This window comes from Prunus avium, chromosome 3 (assembly GCF_965620075.1).
Source record: "Prunus avium chromosome 3, drPruAviu1.hap1.1, whole genome shotgun sequence".
NCBI classification, from domain to species: domain Eukaryota; kingdom Viridiplantae; phylum Streptophyta; class Magnoliopsida; order Rosales; family Rosaceae; genus Prunus; species Prunus avium.
The window spans coordinates 3,979,747-3,998,308 of NC_142286.1; the positions used below are offsets into that span (position 1 = coordinate 3,979,747).

Consider the following 18,562-nt stretch of genomic DNA (forward strand, 5'->3'; position numbering starts at 1 on the left):
AGATGTGAAAGCAAATTGGATGTCAAACACCTCATATGTGAAAATTGTGGATCTAGATTTTTTGTGTAATCTAGATTTTGTCCGCTAAAATTTACTTACAAACGAAATCATAATTTGTCTTCAAATATTTTACGAAATCATAATTTGCTCTTAAAAAATTGTCTGAAATTTTTTTTTATGGAACTTTTCTTATTGAGAGAAACGATAATATACTAAACTCACACACAATACATATACTAAGACTCGACCCCATGACTTTACATGAGAGTAATTACTCCAAACCACTAGTTTTCGAATTTTGACTGTCCTACAAAAAGAAAAAGAAGGAGAAAAAGGTTTATTAAGAGAGCGCGTGTCACGCGCGCCACAGAGAAGAAGTAACCATCCACTAAGATAATAACATTTGCACACTCATAATTGCAGTTTAAGAAATGAAATTCACCCCACTTGTATACTCTCTCTCTCAAATATATTTATATCTCTCAAATATATTTATAAAAGCTTTCTCTTTTATTTCTTCTTTCCTTTACATACTGTTGTACCATACAATCTCTTCTCGTCACTGAAAAATCTGATCGAACAAGAGCCCGACTATCCAGACGTGTTGATCTCACTCTCTGTGTCATCTTCGTCAACAATTTCCACAACCGTTTGCATAAAGGTTCCAGCTTTGGAGAAGAGCAACTGCTCAAGGGACCAGTTTGAAACTGCAACTTGAAACGTTCAAGTTCATCGTTTTCATCGTTTTCATCGTCTGTACTCACGGTACTTGATGGATATTTTGATTTCTAAGTTATGGGTATTCTTCAAAATTGACAATTAACGTATGGATGTTATTGAATTCCGAAAAAAATAACTTCTGGCAATGATTAGAAATGAAATACTGTTGCTTTTTTGTTTTCTGGGGTTTTTTATTCTTCTCTAAGAACTCCTTAGTCGTAAGTGATTTTGGATTTTAGGTGCAATGGATGTATTTTGGCCGTAATTGAATGATTAATACTCGATGGGCAGTTACTTTATATGGGGTTTAGAAAGTTCCTAAGGGTGCTGAGAAAACTGATGTTTAGATAATTGATGTTTTGGTTCTTGTTGTTTTGGCTTTTAGGAGGTCATAACTGTTATCAAAGTTATGCTTGTGTTAGTCTCAGTGCGGTGGAGTTTTTCGTTTCCCCTGTAGTGGAAGTTATAGGATTTACAAAAGGCTTTTTCTTGCCTTACCTTGGAAATACAAAGGAATGCTTGCGGGGAACAAATTCTAAATTGTATGAGAAACTGAGTATTGTAAACTAAGTTTGTACACTTACACTCTTCTATTGAGTATAAGATAATAAGGATAATTGAAAAATATAAATAGAAGATTTCATGCTATATATTAATTCACACCTTATTTTACGTAAACCTCAACTTGGTGGCTACTAGCGTTATAAGGTTTTGCTGCGTTAGAGGTTTTAAATGAAGGTGATGTCTTAGGATTCTTCTAATTGTTTTAGTTATCATCTTCTCTGAAATTATTTTGTTTTCTAATTTATCAATTTTAGATAATTTTGTAAATGGAGTTAGATAAATTTATCCATGTTAACAAACGGTTAGTGCAGGATTTCAGGTTTCAGTTAAGATTGTCATGCTGAATGTTGCTACCGGGTGGTGGATTAGGGATGAATTCCATGATGGATGATATGAATTTGATTCAGCAGGCACAGAGGCATCACTTGGTGGTTCGGGAGCTTGGAGAAGAGATTGATTTAGAAATTGGACCTGGGGATGATGATCCTGCATTTGCTAACACCCCCCTCATTGGTGGTCCACCACGAGAACCTTCTGCTGAGGATCATGATGAAAGCAAGAATATGGTAATGGTTTCTCAACTCCCTAGTGATGACCAAGATATGTCAAAGGGACAACCAGTAAAAAGGAAGAAAAAGGTTGTGAAAAGATGGAGAGAGGAATGGGCAGATACCTACAAATGGGCTTATGTTGATGTCAAGGAAGGGACGGCTAGGATTTTTTGCTCTGTGTGTAGGGAGTATGGCCGGAAGCATAGAAGAAACCCCTATGGAAATGAGGGTAGCCGGAATATGCAGATGAGTGCACTTGAGGAACACAACAATAGTTTGCTTCACAAAGAGGCACTTCGCCTTCAAATGGCTTCCAAGGATAAGATCATTGCTGACAAACCCATTTATGTCAAAGGTTAGTACATTATGCTCTATTTGTATGGGTATGGTTTGAAAGTTTAAACAAATATTGACCATCTGCAATTCGCCAAGTTATAAGGGGGCTTATGTAAGATACACATGACCGTACACCGATGTACTTCTTCCGGCATTATATGGAGTTTTAGTTAAACTTTAACGTATCGATGTTTGCATATATTTTATACCTTCTCATGATTGAAAGAAAGAAATGATGAGATTAGTTTATTAATTAGTTTTCCTGTTTGGCTGGTTTTTCTTTGGTATTACTCTTAAAATGTAGCTCTTATGTCAAAAACGGCTGGATCAATCGTTGAAGCTGCACTGAAAAGGGATCCTCATGAGGTTGAGTTCATACAATCGCTGCAAGAAGTAGTTCATGCTTTAGAAAGAGTGATTGCAAAAAATTCACAGTGAGTTACCTAATGGCACACTATTTAAAGAAAATAAAGTCTTTTTTCAGGTTCATATAAAATCTGATCAAGTGGCTCTAAACTGTTTCAGTTATGTAAGCATCATGGAGCGCTTGTTAGAACCTGAGCGTATGATTGTTTTCCGAGTTCCATGGGTGGATGATAGAGGTGAGACAAATGTTAACCGAGGCTTTCGTGTACAGTTTAACCAGGCCTTGGGTCCATGTAGGGGTGGTTTCCGGTTTCATCCTTCTATGACCTTGAGCATTACCAAGTTTCTTGGATTTGAACAGGTATTGGTTGTTTTTGGAGTTCTTGTTAATTGACTTATCTTCTGTAGGTTGGTTAGTGTCGAAGTTCGTGTTAAATTTTGCCAAATTTTTTCATCATTACCCTCTGTGGATTTGTGTATCCAAGTGCTAGGTGTTCATAAGAACACCAAATTTAATAATAAATACTAGTGACTAGGTAAAAAATTTCAGATTGGAAGTGACTTTAAGTCTTGTGACTGCTTTACATTGTGCTATTTCCCTTCTCTACAGACTTTAAAGAATGCCTTGTCACCATATAAAATCGGAGGGGCAGCGGGCGGTAGTGATTTTGATCCAAAGGGAAAAAGTGATAATGAGGTAAAATCTTCATTCTGTTATATGTGGTCTCTAGTAGCCTTCTCAGGAGTTCTGAATGATTGTCTTCTAAGCTGGCAGGTTATGCGTTTTTGCCAAAGTTTTATGAATGAGATGTATCGCTATTTGGGTATTGACAAGGTAACTTCAGGAAGAATTCATTCCATAAATATTTACTTCTATATATGGAAATGCGATGGTTTATCCTGCATGTCTGGTTTAATGCTGTATACACTTTAGGACCTTCCTTCAGAGGAGATGGGTGTTGGTACTCGGGAGATGGGATATCTCTTCGGACAATATAGACGTCTAGCTGGTCACTTTCAGGTACCAGAAACACCGGTAACAAACTATTTCTGAATATATCTTCTTGCCTTTTGTGGATATAAATTAGTACCTGAGAGGCATGTGTAACTTGTATCATGATTCATGAGGAACGTGTTAATTGTGTTAGAGCGGAAAAATGTTCTTTTTAGAAAAGAAAAAAAAATACAGAAAGCATGGTCTTATTAAAAGAAAAGATGAAAGTTACAAAGTAGAGGACACGTTGCCCACTGATCCATTTAGAGTACTCATTTATATCCAAATGTACCCAACATTTATGGAAATTTTATTCTTGCAACTCCCATGTATGGAATGTCCAATTAATTGAGGATGATATTTGCGGTGAAGTTCAAGAGGGTGCTTATTGAAATATATTGCTGAAATATCTGTCATAAAAAGAAAATAGTGAATAGGTGGGGTACAGAAGCAAAACAGTGAATTTGTGTCCACGATCCGTTTAGAGTACTCATAAATTTGTGGGGTACAGAAACAAAACAATGAATATTTGCCTCCTTTTGCTTTGTATTGGGAAGGATGAAACTAGTAATTAAATTAGAAAGCCCGTTTTCTTTTCTGTCCCTACAAAGTTTATAATTCTTTTTTATTTCTATCCATACGAAGTCTACTGTTCTTTTCTATCTGTACAAAAGTCAAGATTCTGCTAATCTGTTTATTGTGGGAAGAAAATTAAGTGATATGTCTTTATCTATTCAGTGTTCTTTTCTGTCCATACAAAAGTCAAGTTTCTGCTGATGTGATTCTCGTGGGAAGAACATTAAGTAATGTCTTTATGTTTTCATATGTTTGCGATTCTCATGGTCTGGCAAAGTCCATTGTTTGTTTCTATCCCGATGAAGTCTATTGTTCTTTTCCAAAACAGTAATTAAATTAGAAAGTACATGGTAGTTCTTTTCTATCCCGACAAAGTTTATTGTTCTTTTCTATCCGTACAAAAGTCTAGATTCTGCTTATCTGTTTATCGTGAGAAGAAAATTAAGTGATTTGTCTTTATCCATTTAGTGTTCTTTTCTGTCCATACAAAAGTCAAGTTTCTGCTTATGTGTTTCTCATGGGAAGAACATTAAGTAATGTCTTTATTTTTTCATATGTATGCCTTACTTATGCAGGGAAGTTTTACAGGGCCAAGGATATTTTGGTCTGGTTCTAGCCTTCGAACTGAAGCGACTGGATATGGGCTGGTAACTAATATCACAACTCTCCCATGCTCGTTGTTTCCTTTTTCATCTTGATTTCCTTTGAAGTTAACAAAGTTCCCATGCTTCTGCAGGTTTTCTTTGCACAGCTCCTACTTGCAGACCTGAATAAAGATTTCAAAGGATTAAGGTACCTTTACTTAAACTTTTTTAATAGTCAATTACATAGCATACTAACACTCTAGGATATTGACTTAGAACAGCGCATGTGAGTTCTTTCTGTTTAGGTAGCCTTATGAAGACTTCAATCCTTATGTTTTACTTGATAACTATTATATTTCATGTAAATATGAGAAATTGTGTATGCTCAATTTTATGAAGATGATGTAAAGCATGCAGAGGCTTGTGGGTATATATGTGTCTATTCATGAGAGAGAGAGAGAGAGAGAGGGAGACCTTAAAATGTAAAATTTGTAATTGACTGTCTAAAGGTTGTTTTGCAAATCTATAATGTTGAAGATGCTTGTATGAATCTCTCCAGGTGTGTTGTGAGCGGCTCAGGAAAGATTGCTTTGCATGTCCTGGAGAAGCTTATTGCATATGGTGCTCTTCCCATTACAGTTTCTGGTATTTTCTTTTAAACAAGTATTTTTGGAACTACTTATGTCACGTCATAGAAATTTTTTATGTATTCATACTAGATCACTGAATGGTGCCTACAGTTTAATCATAATGCTGTTGGCCTGATTGATTAATATTAGTATAATGAAGAGGTAAAAATTTTTGGTAAGTGCTAGTGCTGAATATGCATCAAACGTAGAATCATAGACTATAGAGTGCGCTGAAAAGGAGGAAATCCACTGCAGTTTATTTATTTTTTACTCTCAACATCTTGATTTGGTGGCATTTCTGCTTACAGGTGCTTGTGAGAAGTTTGTTGTTTCTTTTCTTATTTTTATAATTTATTTATTTATTTATACAGAGCAGCATGCAAGAACCTTCAGCTATTTGGCAGTTTGATACTGAAAGTGATGGAATACAATAATATTGAACTTTGTAGTACTTATCCTGATATCCTGGCTATAGCTCAATAAACCTCCTACTTCTGCTGTGGTGGCCATAGATGATAGATCAATCTTGAGAACACCAAAAGCTAATTTTTATATGTGATTATAATAATGTAGTTTTGATGTGGACAGTTTCAGAAACCTGCCAATGGATTGTTAATGTGGCTGGTATATTCCTTGTTGGATTGGTCAAGACTCAAACAAACTCCTAACTGGACTAGTAAACTCTCAGGAGGCCACATAGAAAGGCCCATTATTTGATTAGACTCGTGTACTAATATGATAAAACCATGGGCCATATTAAACTCAAGTAATGATAAGATAAAACAATGTCCCAGAACCAGCAATTGCAGAAATTAGGGAATAATGAACACAAGAAACTTGAAGAAAAGTGAAAGTACTAATAATTGACTGTCATGGACACCTGTTCTTGGACAATAGCCTATGATTAGGAGAATCAACCTTGGGCTTCCATAAGCAGAATTCTTCTCTTATCCATGCTATGCCTACTCCACCAAGTTTACTCTGATATGATTTACTTGCTAAGAAGGTCAAACGTTTTATTATGTTTTGATGTGATCACATCTATTAGGTACGCGAGTCATGAATGATCTACGAGAACAATCTTGTTTTCAACAATGATCATAACACGTAAGTTAGAACCATAGATTGCTAGTGGTCAATTTGTTTGTATCTTCTTTGGACATGATTGGTTTTGTATCTTATATTGTAAAGATGGTATGATTAACATCTGTCACTGAGTTGGGATCGAAATAAGAAATGAATTAGCGTTCTCATTGCATCTGAAGAAAGAGAAAAGATATGAAGAAGAATAGCAGTATTTTATTAGGTTTTGACAGTTCTTATGGCTTACATGCCTTTTATCTGCAAAACTATTGCACAGATTCAAAGGGTTATCTGGTGGATGAGGAAGGATTTGATTATATGAAAATCTCATTTTTGAGAGAGATCAAAGCGCAAAATAGAAGTTTGAGGTATGTGTTTCTTGCCGTCTGTTTTCCATCTGTTTGTGAAATTGCTATGTGGACTTATAGTTACCTTCAGGTTTCATTAATTCTACATGTGGCATTTGCAGAGATTATTCAAAGACTTATGCCCGATCTAAGTATTATGATGAAGCGAAACCTTGGACTGAAAGGTGTGATGTTGCGTTTCCTTGTGCTACACAGAATGAAATTGATCAGTCTGACGCCATTAGTCTGGTTAATTCAGGTTGTCGTATACTAGTAGAAGGTAGTAATTACTCGTGACAACATGCATCCTCACTTTTTATTTCTTATCCTTTTGTTTTTGTATTCACTTATTTTAACACCGTATCACCATTATTGTCGTTCTTATTTTGTATCTAGGTTCAAACATGCCCTGTACACCTGATGCTGTTGATATTCTGAGAAAAGCTAATGTTCTAATTGCTCCTGCAGTGGCTGCTGGTGCTGGTGGAGTATGATTCTTATCTTTCCAATTCATGCTTGATAGATATAATTTTAATATGTGCTGGAACAATGCTGCTATTGTGAAATTTATTCTTCTCATGTTTCTATTTGGTCCGAATTTAGGCTAAATTCAAGCCAAGCTTGTTTGTTTTTCTGAAATAATATGGAATTCTTCAGGCCAAAAGTTAAAAAAAAAGAAATTCAGCAGCCCATGGGCTTATCATTCAATATTAATGGTTTAAGAATATGAGAATCTCACATCAAGTATTCTAATCCATTCATCTCAATATGTGAAATCATGAACCTATCCACCCATTATCCTTGGCTATAACATGTTATCAGAGGGGGCAATCCATTGACGTGCATGTTCAACATCACCCAATATAACTGATTCACATGTTTAGCTGAGTGGAGGGAGTATTGAACATAAAAATTTAACATCGGGTTGCATCTAATTTATAAAATCATGTTCCTCCACTTGTTGTCGGTTGGTTTTGGGTTGAATTCTCCAATTTTAACAGGTTCAAGATCTAACATCTGGTTTTTAAGGAAGTGGCACTGGGAGAACATGTGGGAAGTAAAAGCAATTTATTTTTGTTCAGGCATTTGACGAAACAGCATGAGTTAATCATATCAAATATTTATATCAGTATAGCTTCTGATTATCTACTTCTTTCATTTCCCTTTCAATTTATGTTCTCTGTGTTTGCTTGGTAGCAGGTGGTGGCTGGAGAATTTGAATTGAACCACGAGTGTAATTCAGTGAACTGGTCCCCCGAGGACTTTGAATCTAAATTACAGGTGAGGCTCTCTATATTCTATCATGTTGGTATAACCTTTTTCCGTAAGTAGTTGGAGCAGTTTTTAAAAGCCACGCATTCCGTTTCTCATATTTTGGAGTTGTGAGGAACTAAAAGAGTCTGTCTTAATGACTTCTAGTAGTATGAGAAATATCCTCTAGAAAAGCTAAATTGTGAACACCCTTTCATTGTTCAACTTAAAGTTTACTCGAAGGCCTTGAGCTGGTTTTTTTTTTCTTTTCATTAAATTTTCTGATTTAAATGATTTCTGATTTCCTTTGTATTTGTAACTCTCAGGAAGCAATGAAACAGACTTATCAGAGAAGCCTCAAAGCCGCAGCTGATTTTGGTTACCAGAAAGAAAGTCCTGAGTAAGTACATTATCATATTGACACTTGCCTTCGCTTTTCCTGTTAGTGTTGTCATGAGAATACTGTTTTCTGAAACCAATTAGTCTTACTGCTGTGCATATAGTGCCTGGTGCCTTTTGTGTTAATTATTAAATAAAAAATGCACACTGGCTTTTAAACAGCGACGAGCAATGGTTTGTTAATTATGTTGTCAGTACCTGGACTGATTAATGGTTCGTCATTGCACTGCTCCCATAAGATTGAACTCTCTTAATATCATGTGCCATTTTACGTGCTTGACAGGGCTTTGGTACATGGAGCTATCATTTCTGCTTTTCTGACTCTTGCTCAAGCCATGACCGATCAAGGATGTGTATAGAACTGAAGAAAATTGTACAATTATTTGCATGTTCCTCAAAAGCTGATCAGTGTCATCAACGATGAACGAAGTTTCGAGACATGCATGCGGTTCTCCGTTGCAAGCTGTAGATCTTTACCAGCTTTACCATATTGATTTCAAGATCAAGGTGGTATTTGAGATATAGCAGATTCCGTTGTAACATAATATGTAATGTTGTAATAGCCCTGACATGGAAAAGGGATAAGGATAAATTATAATAGGCAGTGCAAGTGAAAATTGTGTAGTAGCTCAGTGGTAGGATAGGAAGGGCCTCAATGTGCATAGCAGGGAGCACTTCATAAAGTACTTGTTTGCCTTGTGGAATATTTTGGATAGTGACTGAGATTGGAAATAAATTCTAATAATATGTTAAAAGTTTCTATTATTCAGGTTTTCGACCAATGAGAACGGCAGTATTAATTAATTTCATGTTTTTTCTTCTTTTTTATCTGGCATGGCAGGGTTAATTTTCGTACCATTGATTTTCTTGATACCACTCATGCTAATCCATGGGGTAACAACCCTCGTGTTCTCTTGTTGCAAATATATAACATAAGCAAAATGTGTATAAAATCAAGATCAAAATTGTAAATAAAAATATACGAAAACAATATTGTATGTATCTACAATCGATACTTGTTACAAGACTATAAATATGACAAATATTGATTCACACCTAAAAGACAAGTTTTCCAATTATTTTCCTTTTTGCAAAATCCACTCTTCTCTCAGCTCTCTACAAAAAATAATGGTAGTCATAAAACCACATGTCCTATTTGTCCTCGACGCCTAAAGCCAGGCGCAAAATACATATGAAGACAAAGCCAAATGCAGGCGCATACGTCATTGGATGGTGCTCTAGTTAGTCTCTCTCTTGGAAGAGTGGGATGACGAGTCGGTTTTCTCAGCCAAATAATGTTCAAGCATATCGTCTTCATCATCTGCCATTAACCACAAGACAAGAGGGTTTCTTCATCAGATTTGGAACACAAAAACACTCATCAGCCTAATCCATGTATACAAAATTAGGCAGTCCGACTATGGTTCTAGTATTATCAACATTAAACTAAATAGGCTTAGAGAAGAGAGAATCACCTTCAAAATCATCATCGTCGAAGTCGATGTCTTCCACATCTTCTTCATCAGACCCTTCAGTGGCTGGGGCTGCTCCTTTCTGTGGAGGAGAGAAAAATTCACCTATTTTATTGTTTATTCTTTGCAAAACGACCATTATATGTGCCAACAAGAAAATGCTGCAATTCTTTTGGCGTAAGAGTGTAATAAGCCAACAATTTTCACTTGTATTATGTTTACAACATGAAACCAGTACATATTTTATTGTACATACTGGTTTTTGTTTTGTGCAAAACTGACCAATGTGAGAGCAAGGTAGAATCAGGGGGGAAATAAATTACCACAGCATGTCTTCCACTTTCAAACCATTGTCTACCTGTGAGCCTCTTTTCCTTGGGTGCTGAAAGCGCAGCCTCAGGCATTAACCTGGAAATCAATCACCATCTGTTAGAAATAAAAATAAAGGCACACGCAAAGATACATCTATGATCTACTATTTGGAAAGTATTAACTTTCAAGAAAGTTTTCCTTTGAATTTCTTTTTTCCTTTTTGACTGGGAAGTCTTAGTCAAAGGGCTTATGAACTGTCATTGCTTTCTCAAAAAGAATATTTTGTAACAGTAGGATTTGAACCAACCACGGATCCCAATCGTACCACCGCATTACCTGCTAAACCAAGACCCAGGTTCCCTTCTTTCCCTCTCTAATGTCATATATCTATCATGTACAACCTAAGGGCCTAAAGTACAAGTGGGAAACATAATAAATGAATTTAATCCGTCACACGCTTCTTCTTCCCCTATACATCTAACTCTTTGGTGAAAAGATACCAGAAAGGAAAGCATTTGTATCACCTACAATCAGCTAATGATATTACTATCCCCACCTTCACATGCTTTATAACAACGAAACTTCAAAGAGTTAACCAAACAAAACCTTATTTTGAAATTATATAAATAAATTAAAAAAACTCACTTGGCTCGCTCAAGTGCCAATTCTGCTTCAAACATCTCTCTCCATGCCAGAAATGTTTCAACAGTAACAGGTTCTCCATGTGGTACAATTACCTAAAAGAGGAAGAGAGGTGAGCAGAAAAGTGTGAAGCAGCTTCTTAAGACATGTCTTTCAGGAAGACGCTCATTATCAAAGATGCAAATAGCGCATACACCATTTTTTAATAAGAAATAAATCCCATGGGAAAGTTTGAAGCTGCTTATGCAGTTTTCACAAATATTCATTATCAAGTTCAGCTGAAATCACAGGGAAAAATGCAGGGTGCAGAAGAAACAAGATTAACACATTTAAAAAGTATGAATTATCTTCTAGAAGCTTCATCTTTCCAGATACACAACTCAACTACCATTCCTCCAGGACAAAGAGAATGGGAGAGGATTGTTCTCTTGAACAGAGAGAATAGCTAGCAGTTTCATATTAACAGCCTCAAAGATTTCATGACATAACTCCTCCCAGCTAGTTGACCACCAAAAAAAAAAAATTCTCCCAGCTATTTTAAATAAAAACCTCAGCAAGACTTAACTACAGACAGCTGATATAGGAGCATGATAAATAACCAACGCATTGTACGTTCAACAATTTACCAAAAACATTGCATTCAACAGGTTTGCAAGGTTTTGGGATATTTCATAGTTTTCCAGGAACTCTTGGAGGCAAGCTCCATTATGTTAAGGACTTAGAAAACAAATAGCCACAAGATGATTAGAATTCATGAAGGAGGAGAAAATCCATACATCATCCTTTGCTGCTTCTTCTGCTTCAGCATCCTCAATACTAGTGTCTTGACAATATTGCTCAGAAAGCCATTCTTTAGCTGATGTAACTAGTGTGTAGATCATAGCCATACCAAGATTTTCAGATGCCTGTCAAATATAAGTTTTGAATCAAAATCAGAATTATTTGGATAAACTCAGATAATTCATTGAGTTGTATTACACCTCACCTCAGTACAGATCAAAATATGCTGCCTATTTAATTATCAGTAGACTGACCTAGAAGAAGGAAAAAACAAAAGAATGCATGTAGCAATAAAGAGTGCCTAAGAATTACCTCTTGTTGAAGCTTTTCTTTCAAAATTCTAAGATGTTCTCCTTGTATACCACGTAAACTGGAGGGAAAAGATCAACTATTAGTTGGAACTTCAACAATATCTTTATAAACAACCCTGCATTCACAGTTCTGACTTTCCAGCATCCTAACTCAACAACACAATGCTAACAGAACTAATCTAACTGAACAATACAACGTTGATAGAAGAGGGATACCATCAAAATGAATTTGTACCATTGAATTCATAAGACCCAAGAGTAGTTTTTTCCAAACTTCTTTTAGTTTCTTTTAGGTTTATTTTAGTACTTCTTGTGTCTGTATAATATGCAGTTGCATGAACGCATTGAGTGGAGAATAGCATAGTACAAATTTGCACAGTGTTATGCATGGGAATGTGATACCTGTTCAAATTCAAAAGCGGAGGCTCCTCTGGATATCTTTCTGTGTGTGAGAAAATCAAAGCCAGCTGAACTGAAACAGAAGTTTCCAAAATAACTTATGTCCAAATGTAATGTAAAAGATCCAAACTACAAAAACCAGAAGAAAAAAAGAAGGGAACTCGTGAAATTCCTAAATAAAAGACATTCTTCAAAACATCATAATGCAAAAACAATAACCTGGAGCAGTTGTTACTTCATCTGCCTCATCATCCTGTTGAAAAGAAAGCGAGGAAATGCATAAGAGGAAAGTTACATGTCAAGTGACATATGTCTTGGGAGATGGTATTAATTTTCAGCTTGACATGCATAAAGAGATTTAGACAGGAAGATGCAGATTTCTAGAGAAGAAGCAAGCTCTACACGAGCGACCACCTCAATGCATCTAAGCAGCAATTGATTGTAAAAATATATTTCCGTAGATTTATCCAGTTACTTCTAATGACATAAATGCTTCCTTCCTGGTTACACCCATCCCTGACAAGCTACATGAACCCTGCTCCCAATACAATCAAGTAAAAGATGTGTCAGGGTGCTGGTAGGACATTAACTACTCAAATATCACTAATCTCGATCCTAAAAATGGGCACCAGATATGGGGTGAGAAGCAAGTTGTTTACCGCACAATAATGCGAAATGCCATGATCTGTTGAAGAATCTAAAAAAATCTCATCTGGCATTTGAGATCACGCCCCAATACACTTGGATGAAGGAAAGAGCAAAAAGATGCAAGTTTCAAGGAATTTCTTTCATGCCCCAAAAATGTGAAAAGTGATCCAGTGAAAAAACTTATATGCCCTAAAATGTGATGCATCGATGTAAAGCTGGACACTTCATTACCATTCTGAGCTTTTGGAAGTGGATAGAAGTCAATCACATCATTCTTGTACAAGGAGGAAGCTAATGCCACTAACAGGAATTACTCTTTTTGCTTTTAAAATGGACAAAGGAGCTCAGTAAACGTGGCTGATTAACTACTCTAGTCTACTTTTACCCAACTAAAGTACAAGAAAGTATGAAACACGATAAATTATTTTGAGTGTGTGTCCAACAATTATAAAAATATTGCATTTGCTACTCGTGGGGTTAATTTATTATTATGCCATTAGAATTGAAAAAGTAACGGATATGCCTAAAGACAGAGATACCTACCACTGGAGTTACTTTTATTTGAAAACACCTCTTGGAAGTGTTTAACCCACTCTCACCCGAGTGAATTTCTGGTATAAAGAAAAACAACAGAACAGAAAATTCCTATTAAATGTTAATGTTTGATAAGCTGGACAACAACAGATTAAAAAAAAGTCATGACAAATGTTGGTCTGTAGCACCACATACCTTTGAAATCATCCATAAGTATTGCTTCCAACGCTTCAATTTCCATCTCCTGCTCTTGTATATAGTCTGTATACGTAGTTTTAAAACATACAGTGAAGTAAATTTCATAGCTTTAAACATAAAATGAGTTAACTTCCATAATTATTTGATAAAATTCACACATTTCTACCAAACCCATATCCCTAAAACCTCCACAATTGGCCAAATAAACAAAAGCACTTTTTTTTTAATCACCAAACAAGCATTCCATTGAAGCTTCTGGGTATTTGTAGTCTCCCTCAAAAAACAGTATACAACACCAAAATCAGTAACAAACTACAACCAAGTAAACAATCAATAGATTTCATAATTTTAAATTTCAAAGCTACAAAACAACATAAAAATAAGACATTTTTAGAAGATATAGGCTTGATTGGGCAGCTAAAAGTCATACAACAATCTCTAAACCGAGACCCCTTAGTTCGTCTAATCGATAAAGAAACAAACTTTACTAGCAGAAGAGTATAATTAACATCAATTACCCGTCATGATCTTGATATGCTTGTCTGATTTTGGCTCTTCTCGCTCCTCAGAGGTGTCTCCGAACCAAATCAGCCACACTACACGAGCTCAAGAAAACCTATGTCACTCGAGACGCTGCGTTTTGCTCTTCTTATCTTATCGATTATTTTAAGTTTATAAATTCTTATTTTCTTATTTTATCTTTTTGTTTACAAAGCGTATGATGCGGTTTATGAAAATAGGAAGCAATATTGTCGTACTTTACCAAAAAAAAATAGGAAGCAATCAGTTAATCAGAGCCGTCCATCTAAGACCTAACGTCATCCTATGAATAAGGTGGGGCCCTTGGCCTGCATGTGGGACAAGTGTAGGGATTTTAATATATACCTGTCCGTGTTGTATCTCACCACCAAAACGGGGTCGGTGTGTCCTCTTTAGTCTTCTACATCTACATCCAAATTTTATTTCTAAAATATAACTAAATAAAGATATTTTTGAAAGATGCAAACTAAGAATTTTTAATTCAGAAATTTATATATATATATATTTTTTGAAAAAAGTTATTTTATTTTTTAGGAATGAGGATTAACTTAAGGACCTTTTCCTCTAATTAAATTAGTGATCTATTGATAATTCTCGCGGAAAATTAATCAAATTAAACATTATTTATTTATATAACTTTGACCAAATAAATAGACGAATACACCATAGTGAAAGATGAATCTACAAACCAAGGTGATTGATGTGAGTGGTTTGGCACTCTCATTCCTTAAGAGAGGTTAGGGGTTCAATCCCTGCTCTCGTATGGAATCACCACTTTGGCCAGCATTTTACCCCTTATGGGCCGACTGATCGGTTCATAATTGTATATCATTTTGTACCCTTCTAACTTATGATTTGGTTATGTTTTTGAGTTAAACTTGTGCTTTTAATCCTTTTTGTGTTTATCTTTCAGTTAATTGACATTTAGGTAACAATGATGACTTTGGATAGGAAATGATGCAATCCATGCATGTTAAGGCTTGATTTGGGTGAATGGAAGAAGGGCTTAAAGACAAACACATTTTGGCTACAACTCCTTTCCAGCCCAATTTCGTAGGTCAGCTTCTTGGCCTTGGATCAGCATGCTATGGGGCTTGGATGAGGTGAAGATCTTCATGAAACTTATTCCAATGGGTGTCTAGTACAACATATCCAAATTTCAGCCCAATTGGACATTTGTGGAGTGCTCAGCCCGCCCAACACTCAACTCTGCTCAGGAGGATTTGTAGCTGCCAGCTTTGTCATGTGCCTCCATGTGCCTCACCCATGCTGCAACTGACTTTGGATCCAACATAATGAGTGAAGTGGGGAGGCATTCCAGCTATGAAAGTCTAAAGGATCAAGTTGGTACATGCTGGAGTTATTATAGAGAAAGCATGTGCATGCATGTAAAGCATAAATGAAATGAAGTCAATTCCAGTCTCTGTTCGGCAGCCAAATTGCAAGGCCCAAAATGCATACTTCTACTACTCCGATGGGAATACTTTCTTCATAGAAGTTGTTCCAATGGGTGTCTACTATAACATATCTAAATTTGAGCCCCATTGGATACGTTTTGAAACCTCTGGCCTTCCTACACCAAGTCTGGTTCAGAAGACTCGTTTTTGTTCAACAACCAAAAGAAGACCACATGGGTTGGCAGCAAAAGGCAGCCACAATTGATCACCTTTGATCCCATGTGAAGAAAGCTTGAGGTGCAGCAAAAGAAGTATGGGATGGGATTGATTCCAACCACACTAACATAGACAAGATGAAGTGGGAGTTATGGGTTGTATTAAATGAGGAATGGTGGTGTTGGATTTCATCATGATGTTCCTCCCTCTTAGCCCTATAAATAGAGGAGTCTTCAAGCTACAAAATTCACTTCAGCCATCCTCCACACTTCCATCATCCAGAAATCATCCTCATACATTCCCACAACCCCAAACACTCAAGCAATCAACCCAATACTCTAAACTGCCCCAAAATCACCAAAACAGCTCCAGAAAACCTCCCTTCCATTTCCCTACGAATTTCCTCTTTCTCAGCCATCACCACTCACTCAAGCTCATCTCAAATCACCTCCATATCCTTCATACATCCTTCTAGACGTGGAGAAGCTCTTGGAGAAACATTGGACACTACAAGAACTTCATAAAAGGGTTTTTCTACTCTTATGGCATTCATTATGTTTTCCCATTTCTATTTTAGTTTCTTTTCCATTATGAGTAGCTAAATCCATAACTAGGGCTTCGATGTAACCTAACATGAATATTCTGGGTTTATAAGTTTGGAGTTTCAAGTTTGATTCATGATTCATGTTCTTATTCATTATGCTTATAAGTTAACATGCTTGTTTGAATGATTGATCACCATTAGAACTTGTTTGTTAACTATCTTGGTTTGAATTAAGAGTAGACACCATGCTTTAATTCGAATTGAACTATGAATAGGAAGAGTATGTATGGACATTCGACAACAGGGATTAGATACATGCTTGGTTGTTTAAATTGTTCTTCTATGCTTAATGGGTTCCTAATGCTTAATTTTAGGTTAGACAACAAATGATCAAATTAGGGAATTAGGAACACAAGGTTAGGACCAAACACCATGGCCTAATCATACTTTAACTAGAATCAATCTTTGAATCTGAATTAGACTTGTTACTTGACTCCATATAACCCAGAATTGAATTGTTATGGTGATTCGAATGCCCTAGTCTCCAAATCTGTTTTCCAACTCTTAAAACCACTCTTTGTTACACTTGTTTATTTGCTTTCATTTGCAATTTCAGTTTGCTCACTTCCTTTCACAATCACAATCACTCTCACTTTAATTTCTGTTTTAGACTTAACTTCCTAACTTCTTGAATTCGGTAATCTACGTACATAACTAATTTGAACTTCTCAGTCTTCGTGGGTACGACCTCGTACTTGTCTTGCTATATTACTAATTGCCCCGTACAATTGCGAGTTAACATAATAATTAACAACACCGACCCGGTGTGAACGGGGATTAGTCTGGGTTGTGGTTAAGTCTTAAAGGTGCCACCCATAGTTGGGGCCCATCCAAGACCACCTCGTGATTCAGAGCCAAAAAATAAAAAATGGATGAATTTACAAAGACTAGCTAACCACTTTTTTTGTTGTTGTTGATGCATGCTTAGTGACGGAGCTAAATATTCTATCAAGGATGATTAACCTTAAATAACTTAACTTTATAGGATAAAATACTTAAGCATTCATTATAATATCTGTATATATAAAAAAAAAGAATTCATTATAATTATTAACTTTCTCAATATTACAAATTTGATAACTTATGATTTAATTTTTCATCATTTCAGAATCAAATTCTATTAAGGTAAAAAGATTGAAAAGGCAAATAAAGAAAACAGGTATTAGAAGACGATTTTAGATAAAATGACTAATTCAAATAAAATCCAAAGCACCCACATGTAAATGATATAGGAAGACACGTAGACAAGCAGTGTAACTTGAGTTGAGGCAAGGAATGAAGCGTGATGGACCTTTAAGCTCAATTGTAAATCATTCTTACAATGATTAATTGCATACAACACCCCCTTCAAAATATTAAGTATTGTGTTTTGGATCAAAAATAAACTTTATTAGATAAACTTCAACAATACAATCAAAAACATCAATATGACATCTAACAAAATTAAAGCGGATAAAAGCCGCACTAAATCTACTAAGCCACATCACCACACACTTAAGCATAATCCCAAACAAAGCCAATAAACTCAACATAAATACCCTAAAGCAACAAAACAACCTAAATGAACCCTACAATCATTCCTTGCACCCTCGGTTTTCACATCAACCCCTATCCCCCCGTTGCCAACCGGTCCCCTACCCTTTCCTCGCCACACTCCTCGACCAACCCATCCACCTCCTCTCTCTCTCTCTCTCTCTCTCTCTCTCTCTCTCTCATGAATCTACCACTTTGACTCAAGGAGGAAGGAGGGAAAATGAAACCCAAGGGGGGAGAAGAGTTACATTTTCCTCTTATTTTCTCATGTGTCAGACAACCATTTCCTATGCCTGGACTTACCAAACATGGAAAAGCAATTGATTTCTCATTCCCAAGCCTGCTTTCCCATAAACCAAATGCAACCAAAGAGTTTGTAATGTTTTAATATCATTCATTGCCGACGTAGAAAGAATCTAACATGATACATTGCTAAACTATTCGAATACACAATAATTTTGGATCCATAAAATTAAACTTATACTATATACGTTTTCACAACTATTGTAAACAAACACAATCTAATGATTCGGTATGGGTAGAATCAAATAACATGATCAACCGTTCAAAATAACA

General features: G+C 35.9%; 2 protein-coding genes across 6 annotated transcripts; one reads left to right on the top strand and one right to left on the bottom strand.

Moving 5' to 3' along the window:
- Positions 1-453: 453 nt before the first annotated feature.
- LOC110769870 (Amino acid dehydrogenase family protein) lies at positions 454-9,165 on the top strand. 5 transcript variants are annotated; one of them, XM_088250150.1, is made up of 16 exons: positions 454-765; positions 1,604-2,190; positions 2,476-2,605; positions 2,697-2,898; positions 3,148-3,234; positions 3,313-3,372; positions 3,472-3,573; positions 4,683-4,754; positions 4,844-4,899; positions 5,251-5,336; positions 6,681-6,771; positions 6,873-7,030; positions 7,147-7,238; positions 7,948-8,031; positions 8,328-8,401; positions 8,684-9,165. In XM_088250150.1, the coding sequence occupies exons 2-16, from the start codon at positions 1,629-1,631 to the stop codon at positions 8,757-8,759; spliced, it is 1,932 nt and encodes a 643-aa protein (XP_088106276.1). In that variant the 5' UTR covers positions 454-765; positions 1,604-1,628; the 3' UTR covers positions 8,760-9,165. The 5 variants fall into 5 exon arrangements, with proteins under 5 accessions (XP_088106276.1, XP_021829600.1, XP_088106277.1 ...); XM_021973908.2 differs by having other exon boundaries at positions 455-765; positions 1,596-2,190; XM_088250151.1 differs by having other exon boundaries at positions 456-765; positions 1,596-2,190; positions 7,951-8,031.
- Positions 9,166-9,344: 179 nt separating this feature from the next.
- Positions 9,345-14,374, bottom strand: LOC110769869 (Ubiquitin-conjugating enzyme family protein). Its single transcript, XM_021973902.2, has 11 exons — positions 14,215-14,374; positions 13,694-13,759; positions 13,508-13,575; positions 12,536-12,569; positions 12,320-12,389; positions 11,919-11,976; positions 11,603-11,731; positions 10,830-10,921; positions 10,196-10,280; positions 9,876-9,954; positions 9,345-9,721 (listed from the first exon to the last, which is right to left on the bottom strand). Exons 1-11 carry the CDS (start codon positions 14,219-14,221, stop codon positions 9,639-9,641), a joined length of 771 nt encoding a protein of 256 aa, XP_021829594.1. The 5' UTR covers positions 14,222-14,374; the 3' UTR covers positions 9,345-9,638.
- Positions 14,375-18,562: the final 4,188 nt, after the last annotated feature.

Coding starts and splice junctions, on each gene's coding strand:
- LOC110769870 (XM_088250150.1), top strand. CDS start 1,629: ATGTTGCTACCGGGTGGTGGATTAGGGATGAATTCCATGATGGATGAT. Junction 2,191..2,475: donor CAAACCCATTTATGTCAAAG/GTTAGTACATTA, acceptor CTTAAAATGTAG/CTCTTATGTCAAAAACGGCT. Junction 3,373..3,471: donor GCTATTTGGGTATTGACAAG/GTAACTTCAGGA, acceptor TATACACTTTAG/GACCTTCCTTCAGAGGAGAT.
- LOC110769869 (XM_021973902.2), bottom strand. Junction 12,390..12,535: donor TGAAGTAACAACTGCTCCAG/GTTATTGTTTTT, acceptor CTTCTGTTTCAG/TTCAGCTGGCTTTGATTTTC. Junction 10,922..11,602: donor AAGAAGCAGCAAAGGATGAT/GTATGGATTTTC, acceptor TTCCTCTTTTAG/GTAATTGTACCACATGGAGA.